General features: G+C 46.8%; 1 protein-coding gene across 2 annotated transcripts in view; it reads left to right on the top strand.

The window, feature by feature from the left end:
* Positions 1–12,517, top strand: part of CACNA2D3 (calcium voltage-gated channel auxiliary subunit alpha2delta 3) — an 809,032-nt gene that overhangs the window by 578,261 nt on the left and 218,254 nt on the right. For both annotated transcript variants that reach the window (XR_004971472.1, XM_036331880.1), the window contains 2 exons: positions 4,707–4,778; positions 6,083–6,163. Coding sequence is in view for 1 of the 2 variants with exons in the window: in XM_036331880.1 (XP_036187773.1) it covers positions 4,707–4,778; positions 6,083–6,163 (153 nt within the window). In the remaining variant the exon portion in view is untranslated. The remainder of the gene's footprint in view (positions 1–4,706; positions 4,779–6,082; positions 6,164–12,517) is intronic.

Here is a 12,517-nt window from a genome sequence, read left to right as displayed (position 1 = left end):
CAAGGGCTGTGCCACTGGCCCTGGCAGCTCTCTCTGAGTGGAGATGTGAGGAAGGCACCACAGCAGATGCCCTGATCTAAAGGGCCTGCTGGGCACCGGTGATGTCTGTCCTTTCCCCGCATGTTCTAGCATCTCTGTCCTGGTGCCGCCCCAAGCAGACTGGTTGGTTCTGTGACCTCTTGCTAAGGCTTTTCTCAAAACAGGCACAATTCCATTTATTATTATGTTTTACACAAAATCCTAATGACAATAGTTTTGCAGACCATCATAGAAATTCATTACTTCTCCATAGGACTGTCTATTGCCATTCAGTGTCTGGGTCCCCTGGGTGCTTACATTTCGGCCTTGTGGGAAGGACCACCTCCCGGGTAGCTAGAGCCACCTGGGTCATGTATGGCCAATATTGGCACTTGCACAACTCAGGCCTCTTCTATCATGAGTCACAAGTCCAGTCCATGCTCATTTGGGCAAAACAAAACAAAAAATGTACTGGTTCAAATGACCCCATCATAGCAAAAAGCATGGGGGGAGCTGACCTTAGGAAGGAGGGCATCCAGGGACTGGGACTCTCTTTCTCTCTCTCCTGCCTTACTCTCTCTCTCTCTTTCCTTTTCTCCCATAACACACACACACACACACACACACACACACACACACACGCCACTCATCTCTCCTCCTCCCTCCTCTCTCTGGGGTGACTTTGTGTGCTCAGTGGCTGCTGTGTGGGGGAGGGGAGTTGGGCATGGCTGACAGTCTCACATTCTTATAACTGTCCCAAAGAGGAGTAGAGATTTCCCATTAGTCCAGGTAGGAAAAAAAGAGAAAAAAACCTAGGCAGCCCACCTTGAATCATTGCCTAATAATAAACCAAGCAATGTGGCCTAGAGAGGATGTGCATGTGTGTGCATACATGTGCGTGCTTGCGTGTGTGTGTAGTGCTCTGGTTGGCTCAGTCTGGGTCTGATGCCCAGTCATAAGCAGGATGGGAGAGCTTAGCTGCCAAGAGAAACTGTGGGTGGAAGGGGTGAAGAGGAGTTCTCTAAAGGAAAGGGGTGATATTTACAAAAGATGGGAAAAAGGGGCTGGACGGTTTTTTAAAATGTCTTCGTATATTCTTTCATTCATAAGTAATCTTAAGTACAAAACGACTGGACGAATCTGTCACTGAATCCCTGACAGGTATCAGTAAATGCCAGGCAGTTTTACTTTAGCTCCCCTGCTCATGCAGTGAGAGCCCGTGTGCCCGCCCCAGCCAGCTCCTCGCCCTCTGCCTCCTTAGCCTTCGTCTCCCCTGGCAGACCTGGGTTCCTTGAAGATAAGACCTATGTCTCATTCCTAGCTGACTTCCAGCACATGGCATGGGACTTGGCACATAGCTGATGCTCAGGGAATGTTTCTCAAGGGAATCGATGAATAATAATAATTGGGCCGGTGGCAAAACTGACAGACCACAACTGTGGTTCCATCATTTTATCTGGGGCCACACCCAAAGTTGTCTGTAGTGTCATCCATGGGAAGCAAACCATGAGGAGTAGAGACCTGGCATCACTGCCTGTACCTCGCACATAAATCCAAATGCATATTCATATGGGCCACATGCATGATTAACTTGGGAAGCTAGCAGGAAGCAGTCAATCTGTTGAGCAAGCTTGTGTTTTATAAACCAGGTGTTCGGTATTATTATTCATCATTTCCTTTGATACTAGAACAGTCCCCATTATGTAGCACAGGAAATGAAGGCTATGGAATAATATACACGTATTATACAACAGAGCCCCACAACCAAGCATTCTGGAGGCCTGTTCAAAGCCTGGGCAAGTATAATTGAATGGTAGTTCATTTTAGGGTTCCCACTTGGACTTGAGTTAATGGGATTTTGCCGAGATGGACCATGGTGACCCCCCTCTCCCATTCCTACACTTTGGAAAATGAATGTTGACTCTACGTCTGCGTTTTTCTTGGAAGCCACGCGTATGAATCATAAGCAGCTCTTGCCTCAGCAGCTGCTACAGGTTAAGGGGCCAGAGAAACGCAGGGACCCCCTAGCGTTTGGGGACAGAGGGTGTCTGGCTGTGGTTGGCTGCATAACTTCTGCTTGGTGGTCTGGAAAAAAACTTTTGCCACTGGCTTCTATTTCCTATGGCATGAGTACTGAATGCCTTTCGATCATAAAATATTTACAGTGCAAATTAATTTTCAAATTGATGTTCCTGCTCCGTGAAATGTTTAAGATTCACAAACGCCAGACCTGTGGAGGCTGGGGAAGAAGGAGCTGATGGGTTCAGATTAGCATGAAGAGCATGCAAGTGATATTTCCAGGGTCCAGCCAGCCGTCGTGGCCACACCGATGAGCTTACAAACTGGGGAGGTCCAGGTTAGGGCTCTTGCCAACCCCGTCCCAGCCTGGGCCAGAGCTGCCCTTAGGAGAGGAGTAGGTGAGCTCATAGCATAGTGGCTAGACTGAGCTCACTGCATTTCCTCTGTTTACCTGGAGCTGGTTACAAATGAGTGGTTTCAGTACAGATAAAATATGGGGATTTCTTTCTAGGTAATGATGATGCAGTCATTACCTTTGGAATTAACCCCTGAGTGGAGTTGACGCTGTTTTGCGGCTTCATATTGGGAAGTTAGGTTCTCATGATCTTGTGTTTGTAACAGAACAATGAGCAGTGATTTAGAATTGATTTCTACTGGTTGCAGGGGGAAGAAGCTTCATTTCTCATTATTGCCAATGGTATGTTTTTATTTCATTCATGGTATATGTTAGCGTTGCTTGAAATTTTTATATGAGTTGCAAAGTGGAAGGTCCCCAGGATTATAAATCAACTCAAATCAATTTTTAACAGCATTAAGAATTATTTAAGGAGTCGGGATATGGGAAGATTTCTGATTCTGAGAGATGTTTACTGTGGGTTGGTTCTGCCTTCGAAAATGGCCTTGCGTGTCCTCAGCGACAGCAGTATTATACTCTACTTTTAGCAAGAGGTTGGAACCCACTTTTCACAAACTGTTTGACCTGGTTCCTGGCAATAATAACTGCCAACATCATCTCATAGTTCATTTTATTTAGTTACTAGTATGAATGATGATAATGCTTTGTTTACTTATTCTAACAACCAAATTAGGCTGCCCCAAATAATAGACTACATGATTACCGTGTGTATTAGTAAGGGTTCTCTAGAGAAACAGAATCATAGGAGACACATATAGGGTGTCCCCAAAATGCATTTCCAATGGGTTACATCTGAAAAGAAAGAAACAAATATTGAGTATCAGAAAAAAGTGTGTATACATTTTTGGGACACTCTGTAGGTATATTGTTCTATATATTTTTCTGTACGTATTTAGAGAGAGATTTCTTTTAAGGAACTGCCTCACACAACTGTGGGCTGACACTTCTGAAGCCTGCAGGGTAGGTTCCCGGGCTGGGAGTCCAGGAAGGGTTTGTATTGCAGTCTTGAGTCCGAAGCCAGTCTGGAAGCAGGATTCCTTCTTCCCTGAGGGATCTGTATTTTCTCTTGAGACTCTGAACTGAATGAAGAAAACATTCTCATATTATGGAGGGTAAACTGCTTTCTTAAAGTCTACTGATTTAAATGTTCATCACATCTAAAAGATGGTTCACAGCCACCTCTAGACTGGTGTTTGATCAAACAAGTCGGCACTGTGGCCTAGCCACGTTGGCGCATAAAATGAACCATCACACCATGAATCCCCAGTCTTTGAGGGACCATGAGACTTTTGTCTCATCTTGCTTATTATGGGGGAATGTAGGCCCATCTTGATATGACTGTAAAACGAATAAAAACATGGCCCCCTCTATTCCTATTAGGAGTTTGTCCCAATGACACAAGCGTGTTCTATGCCACATTTCAACGGTTGTTCCTAGAGGAGAAATGTTTAGCTTCTTAGCAGTGATTTCAGGGATCAGATGATCAAGTTATGTTGGTTTTTTTTAAATATATTTTTATTGCTCTTAGGAAGGGAGAGGGAGAGAGAGAAACATCAATGATGAGAGAGAATTATTGATTGGCTGCCGCCTGCATGCCCCACACTGGGGATAGAGCCCACAACCCAGGCATGTGCCCTTGACCGGAATCAAACCTGGGACCTTTCAGTCCACAGGCTGACGTTCTATTCACCGAGGCAAACCAGCTAGGGCTGTTTCTGTTTTTGATTTGTGTGCTTTTCAACTGGGACTGGCATGCAAAGATCTGTAGAAGTCCAAAAAGGTCTTGACTCAACTACGTTGGGGAGAGTAAATGCTTCCAGATTCCACTTTTTTTCAACAGGGCCAAGTATAGAACCCCTTACCTTCATGCTTTCTGATCCTCAATTTCCAGAATACAGAGAAGCATTAACATTGCACATATTGAACATAAATGTCTACCAAGTAAAATTTCAAAAATCAATCTGTGTTAATGCAATAAAATGAGTCACTAAGACTCAACAAGGCTTTATTTGAACCTAAATGGCCTAATGCAGTGAACTGATCAGCTGGAAAGCCTGACTTTGTTTCCCCAGCTGGAGGCCCAGATCCTCATCCAAATCCTGGCTCTGCACTTCCTCCTGGGCTGAAGGCTGGAGTGAGTGCAAGTCCACTCCCAGCCGCCCCTAGCCCATGGAGGAGGGTTAGCCATGGAGATGGCTCCGGCCCTTAGCCTCCAGGTCAGTCTCAGGTAACTGGCTTTTCTCTCTCCATCCAGCTTGCCGACGATCAGGGCCTTGTCCTGATGACCACAGTCGCCATGCCCGTGTTTAGTAAGCAGAATGAAACCGTGAGTACAGCTGCTTGATGCCAGGAGGGTTGGTTTCTGAGACCTCTCCGGCTCCAGCTCTGGTGGTCTTCATTTATTGATTTATTTTAAGGACAGAGGGTTTATCATTTTCCCTCACATCTAATCCTGCTGTTAGAATCATGAAATCAGGCAGAGATGGGAGGAATTCAAGCAGGCTCCATGTTACAGGGTGCAGCACTTTTACAACGTTTATGTGTTAAATGACCAGAGGAAGGAAAACCCCAGAGAGACTCCTTGATTATGGTGGATGGCTCTTCTCCAATTTGAAGTTGCCAAACTTGTATTAGCTTCCTAGGCCTGAGATAACAAAGTCCCACCGATTGGGTGGCTCAAAGCAAAGAAGTTTATTCTTACAATTTAGGAGGCTAGAAGTCCAAAATCAGGGTGTCATGCTTTTTCTGAAGGCTCTAGGAAAAGATCCTTCCTTGGGCTCAGACTTTCCTTGCTTTGCAGCAGCACAAGTTCAACCTCTGCCTCAGTCTTCACATGGCCTTCTTCTCTCATGTCCTTTCCTCTTCTTAGAAAGACACCGGCCATTGGATATAGGGCCCATCCTAAATCCAGGATGATTTCACCTCGAGATCCTTAACTGATTATACCTGCTAAGACCCTGTTTCCAAATGTGGTCACAGTGTGAGGTTCTATGTGAACTTGGACTTAAGGAAAACAATGGGCAGTAGCCATTTGTGTCTTCTCCCGGAAGGCGTTTCTGACATGTAAAGTTTAGCACATCACAGTGACCTTGGAAACTGGGACCCCAAAGGCCTCTTCCTTCACTTTAGCTCTTGATTTCAACTGCCTGCTCAACAATCTTTGGGTTATTTCTTCTTTCTCTGGCTATTGAGTCTCTCTCTCCTGGGCACCAGATGGTAGTGTAAATTGAGAAAGCAGTTAACACACTATAAGTCTTTCCTGTAGAAAGCTTCCATAAGAGAAACTGATTAATGATCACAGGCCTTAGCTGCTGAAACTTTAGTGCTTCTGCACATCAATTCTTCATTTTTAGGAGAGAGAAGAGAAGGAGGTTGTCTTGGTATGAGTGTGTGTTGAGAGTTATAGCTGTTAATGTTTGGCCTGAGAAGCTACCAGGCTTATCTAGTAACATTTTGGGTAGGGGATGGGGAATAGAAGGGGTTTACCCTTGGACGCCTGGGTAAATCCTCAATCTTTGTCATTTTGGAGAAGGTACCTGACAGTGACCTATGGCATGTGGCTTCTCAGAAAGTTATAGTTCTTCTGCCAAATTAACTTAATGTTGTTATTGTTTAATGTTTTCTCAACAGAGATCGAAGGGCATTCTTCTAGGCGTGGTTGGCACAGATGTCCCAGTGAAAGAACTGCTGAAGACCATCCCCAAATACAAGGTAACACATCACTTATTTAAGAGTCAAGGGCCAAATGTTCAAGACAGTTTCACATAGTAACTATTAAAGCACAAAGTAAAGAGGCCCTTCTTTTCTCTTTCTGGAGGGCTCTGCTCTGAGGAGATCTATGCATGCCCACCCAGACTTGTGTGGGCCTATAGAAATCTACACAAGTCTATGCAGGTCTCCATAGGTCTAACTTCTCTGGGCATCTCCTAAGCCAGTCCTGACTCACCCAGTCTGAGGACCCTCTAAGATCTGTTACTTCTTAATAGAAACCCAGTGAGGCACATCGGACTTGACATTCTCCTTCCTTTAGAGCGGTGCTGTCCAGACTGCATCCCTGCACTCATCACCATACACTCTGCTTGTCTTCATGCTGTCCACATAGCCACTGGGCAGGTCCTTTTAAATGTAAACAGACTCACTGTTTCTCTTACTTATCTCCTCTAGCCTCTGCCTGGCAATCACATGTGAAGCACAAGTGGTGATGTGCTCATTCTAGTCTCTGAAACACAGGTTAGCCAGGGGAGTGACATGGCTGGGCTCACCTTTAAAAAGATGGCCCAGATCCTTGAGCCCCACACAGAAAGCTCTCACCTGGTGCCTAGTGGTGGGGGCTCCTCAGAAAAGCAAGGCAAAGGGTGGGAAGAGGCAAGGTCCTCAGCCCCATCACAGCCATTCAGAACTACATGTGAGCGTGGAGGGTGGGACAGAGCAGACAGGACCCTGCTCCTGGTCCTAAGAGGGATGTTCACTGAGCAGACATGGTTCCTTGACTACACAGGGTTGAGACCATACCTGCCTCCTCTTCCCCAGCACCCAGCGGACTGGCTCCCCTGTCTTCATTTCAGGCCCTCTCATAGACTAACAGGGGGGGGCTCCCTTTCCCCCCATGTGGACAGCAAGCTGTTTTATCCAGGAATGTTGACTAGTTGGCTGGCCGGCAGGGCCCCCTTCCTTACTACCTCTTTCCTGCTGAGCCTGATTTATCACAGTTGTGAGGGGCCCCTGGGTCTTCTCTGCTCAGCGTAGAGCTCTGGAGTAGCCACACACAGGGCCCTGCCTCCACTGCTGAGGAGCTGCGTGTGGACAGGTCTCCAACTCCTCTCTGTCCAGTGTGATAACAATAGGACCTGCTCGTAGAAACAGTCATGGCACACTGGCCTTGGGACCGCTGTGACAGGCAGCACCTGGTACCCCAGCCCTCTCCGCATGGGATGCTGCCTGCATGGAGCTGCTCATGGCTTTCCCACCCCAGATTCAGGCACGTGTGGGCTTCGTGTCCACTAAACCTTTGCTAACTTAGAATGCCCTAGAGCCGTGCTTGGCAAACCCTGGCTTGTGAGCCACATGTGGCTCTTTGGCCCTTGAGTGTGGCAGTTCCACAAAATACCACGTGCGGGCGCGCACATACAGTGAGATTGAAACTTTGTGGCCCATGTGCAGAAGTCGGTATTTTGTGGAAGAACCACACTCAAGGGGCCAAAGAGCCGCATGTGGCTCGCGAGCCACGGTTTGCCGAGGCGCAGTTTGCCGACCATTGCCCTAGAGAAAGCTCAAGTCTGGGATCCTGGGCCACCTTTAAAAATGAGTTTTTACAAGAATTTTGAAAGGCCTGGGAAAGGCTTATGATCCAAGGTCATGTGTGTCAGGCAGGATTCTTAAGTTTGATGACAAGCACAGCCCCACCTTTTGACAGAGGGTTGGGGTAAGAGCAAGAGAGTGGATCAGCCAGTCACTAGGCATCACAGCAAACTCTTGTCCAAACAAGTCACCTGCATGGATGGATGCAGCCAGAATGATCGGGTCACATTTCAGAGCATTGGATATAAAATGAGAAGTGCAGAAAATGGCTGTTAAAAAATCATTATTTTGTGGTATGAGACAGGGTGCCTCCTGGTACAATATTAGCAGGTAACAGTGGCCGAGAAATCGATGCTGTGCAAAGTGCATTCCCCACATCACCTTAGCAAATCTTTAGGTAAGGGCTGTGCTCCTGGATCCATTCTACTCATAGGAGATGCAGGTTCACAGGGGGAATGTTCACAGAGTGCAGGGCCAGGAAGTGGTGGGCGTGATCTCAGGCAGGTCTGTGTGACCTCTGACCTCGGTGCTGAGAGGAGATCTCAGCCATTCACATACCACTTCGAAATGTGTTGCCATGCTCATTGACCATCTGTACCATTCTTGACTTAACCGTCACTTGTAAATCAACTCAGAACTTTCTTCACTTAACTCAATTTTAATAGGGAACTCCCTTTAAAAAGTAAAGCCATTTATAGAGGACAATTGTAAAAAAAAAAAAAAATTATGAAGACAAAATAATAGTATGAAGTGATTGCTTAGTAATCCAAGGTTCTGAACCTGAGGTCTGGCCTTTTCAAGGCAGTAGTCAAGGCAAGTGCTAAAGCAGCACTAAATGAAACTTTTTTTATATCATTGGAAGGATGGGAGGAATTGGAAAAGGGCTCACACTCACTAAGTGGTTCTGGCTAGTAAGTTTAATCCTGGGCCCATATGCCCCCTAAATTAGCTTGCTTACATTCTGTTTTTCCTAAGAAAGCAAAACAGTCCATTGGAACATGATGGAGGGCTGAGAAGTGAGGTCCATGGGGGTTGTTCATCCTGGAGTGGTGGGCACCCCCGCCCCTGGGCTCCCCTCAGCTCTGGGCATCGGTGCCATCATCACCATCCAGAAGCCCATGCTGCACCCCTCCTCTAAGCCAGGGCTTCCCAGAGTCCCTAGAGGCTTTGGCTCTCCCAGCACTTCCTGGTGGGAAGTGCTCTCCCAGCACTTCCCTTTCTTGGGTTGTCCAAGAAAGGGAACCCAAGAAAGGGAAGCTCCTTTGAACAAACAAGGCAGCTCTCTTCCCATATGTTGATGCCATTTCAGTGATCAAATTAGAGAGCCACCTGCACAGGAAAGAGGAAATGAACTCTAAGCTAGAGTCGGGTGTCCGGGCTCACAAAACGTGGCCTCCTTAGCCAAAGAACTCTCCTGCTTGGGCTGACTGAGATGACAGAGGCCTTCTTCCTACTGCCCCCGGGGGTCCCGACAACCAGCCTCACCCCCATCAAAGCTCTTACAGTTGGGGTTAGGGGGTCTGAGTGATCCAAACCCACATCAACAAGTCTTGGAAATGGTGGAGCTCGCCAGAGACTGAAAGCTAAAGGATGAGGGAGAGATTTGAGTTCCCTAAAGATGCCCAGAATCTCTGGCTCACTGTTTAAGGAAGGGCATCCCACCTTGAGAGAATGTTTCCAAGCAATTCTCAAGCCTCTTATCTCATATTGTAAGATGTAGAAACCCAAGTTCAGGGCCACGACTTGATACATGCCCAACAAATCAAGAAACTATGAACATAATATGAAACTGATAACAATGACCCTGTGAGTTTATTTCTCAAAGCTTCCTCTCCCGGGGAAGGTGCTACCCTCTTTACCACATGTTCTCACTTAATAAGAGGCAGACACTGCTGTTACCCTCATGTTACAGCTCAAGAAACTGAGGCACAGAAAATGGAAATATCTCGCCAAGCTTCAGGGCTAGTAAGCCATGGTTTTCCCACTATCTAGTACCCTAAAGCCATTAAGAACAATAAATGACAATAATAATAATCATAGTTCAAATAATAGTAAATAATATGAACAATAATGGCTAAAGTAAAATAAAACAATGAAAGGTTTATTGAACTTGCTACTGTGTGGCATGGTAAAAATTCTTTACATGCACGATTCCCACTGAATCCTCATTAAGCTCCCATGGAGTGGGTGCACCTTCGCCCCATTTTTAGTTGAGGAAACTTGAAATAACTTTCTCAGCATAACTCATCTAGTAAACGATGAATGAAACAAAGTGTAGCAGGAGTATAGAGGAAGGTCAGCTCCAGGAATTAACCAGTGGTGCCTGACATACGGGCACTTCTGTTTTTTTGCTTTCCCAGGGGATAGGCTGGGAATCGGAGACACAGGTAGGACATACTTACACCTAAGTCATTCCTCCTCTGGTTCCCACAAAACACCTTGGGAGACAGTGTGTGTGTCAGCCAGGCCCAGCCAGGGTGGAACAGGCCTCTGCGGGGAGCAGAGTGCGGATCACACCTTCCGTCCTGATCGACACCTTGTAAAGATGAGTCAGCGCTTGGCTTGTGGGGTTTTCCCCGAAGATAGAATTCTTTCTTTTCCCTTCGCTGCATAGATTTTCCCACAAGGCAATCAGACTTCCTATAATTTTTATTAAGAATTCCAGACCCCCCGGCAAAAATTTCCAGACACCACAGCCTCTGTTAAGGTAACAAGCCGTTTTATAATTGGGTTCCCTTCATTAGGCCAAAGCCCTGCACGTGGAGGGAGGCACCTCCTTCCCGGCTGTGGACCAAGGCCCCTGGTCTCCAGGAGGGCGGCTTCAGGACTGAGGCCCCCTGAGCAGCCCCAAGTGCTGGACCCCGTGTGTCCTATCTGGGTTCTGTTACTCCGCGGGACTGCACAGGAACACTGGTTCTATTTCAGATGAAATAAATATTACATATTTCATCAGTAAATTGATTTGTGGCCAAAAACGAATGTTGGACATTGTGACATGATAAGCTTTCAGTTTTCTGAGAGATTGACCCACAGAACATCGTTGGAGATGGCCTCCGAGTTTCTCTTCGCACATCTATAGTAGGTTATGGCCATGCGTCGCCCACCAACCAGCAAAGCGTTCTGATGTTATTTTCCCAGGCTGTTCCCCTGGGAAGGATTTTCACCAGGTCGTTTCTGAATGTCAGGAAGACCTCAGGAACAGCCTTGAGAAGGATGGAGTATACACCTGCCATCACAAGTCAGCCTCGCCTTTTCAGCTCATTTTCTAACATTAATGTTCATTTAGACTTTAAAGATGCATTAGATAATATTTGGGTAAAAAGTGAAGAACATCTCAAAGAAGATACAGACCTTAACTGGAGTACCTGCTACCTGCAGGACATAATACCAGGGGTTGCAGAAGTCACAGATGAGTGGGATGGCTCCTTCCTCACCAAGAGCCCCTTCTGATGGGGAGGTGCTGTCTTATCGGGAACAGGGCAGAGGAAGGAAAGGGAACTTGCTAGCATTGGGAGACAGGTATTAAATCATCAAAGCCCTTGACTGATGCCTTGGTAATATATGATCAAACTCACAAATAATTGATTATTGTCATTTTGATAAGTGCAATACAGGAAAAGTAGAGGGCATTAGGGTGTAGTTTCATGCATAAGGGTGAAGGTAGCAATGGAGAAATTCTCAGGGTTTTATGGAAACATCGTATGGAAAGGAGGAAACAATGGGGAAGGTCAGGAGAGACTTTTATTTTATTATTATTTATTTATCGTTGGTTTCAGAGAGGAAGAGAGATAGAAACATCAATGATGAGAAAGAATCTATTGGTTGCCTCCTGTATATCCCCCACTGGGGATCAAGCCCACAACCTGGGCATGTGCCCTGACCGGGAATCAAACCAGAGACCTCGTGGTCCATGGGTTGACGCTCAACCACTGAGCATACTGGCTGGGAAGGAGAGACTTTTAATAGGCCATGATGATCCTGAGGCTGAGCTTACAGTGTGGATGAGAATTAGCTGGGGGACGTGGGGCAGAGCAGTGCTCCAGGCCACTAGCACTGTGTGAGTAAAGGTCTGGGAGGGAGAGAAAACCACAGGGGGTTATTGTCACTGCCATGTGCCCTGAGAGGCAATGAGTGGAAGGAGGCTGGGCTGGGTGGGTAGGTAGGGACCAAACCCCAGGGAGACCTGATGGACACTCCCACAGGTTTCATCTTACACAAAGAGAGGTCTTTAGTGGTTTTACAAAGAGGAGCAACAGGGGCCAGAGTTACCTTTGATCAGTCTTGAGGGGACTTGGTTGGGGCCAAGCTTTGAGGCAGGAGAGCCATTAGGACAAGTGTGGAAATCTATTACATTAAATCTACATGGGTGGAAGCGTGGGGAAGCAGAGTTGAATGTGGGTAATTTCTGGTATAAAAATTAGTGATTACTTGGATCAAGAAGTTGGGGATGCAAGAGAGAAACAAACCTAAGGATGATGCTCTAATTTCTAATGTGGGCATCGGGGTGGGTGGTGGTGCCACCTTGGAGAGAGAAGGGCAGGAAAAACCACAGGAAGGGGGAGAGCACTGCAATGCCCTGGGTGTGGTGTCTATGCAGTGCCTGAGGGATATCCAGGTAGAAATGGCCAACACACAGTTGAGTACGTGGATCTGCCACTGAGGGGAGGGGCCGCAGCTGGGAGAGAAACTAGGGAATATGAGTGCTTGAGCGATGGGTGGAGGATGAGAAGGAGGAAGCCTGGGAGCATGGGCCCTGGAAGCTGAGGG

The sequence above is a fragment of the Myotis myotis genome, unplaced genomic scaffold (genome assembly GCF_014108235.1).
Source record: "Myotis myotis isolate mMyoMyo1 unplaced genomic scaffold, mMyoMyo1.p scaffold_m19_p_13, whole genome shotgun sequence".
NCBI lineage: Eukaryota > Metazoa > Chordata > Mammalia > Chiroptera > Vespertilionidae > Myotis > Myotis myotis.
This window is presented reverse-complemented; position numbering and strand designations above follow the sequence as displayed.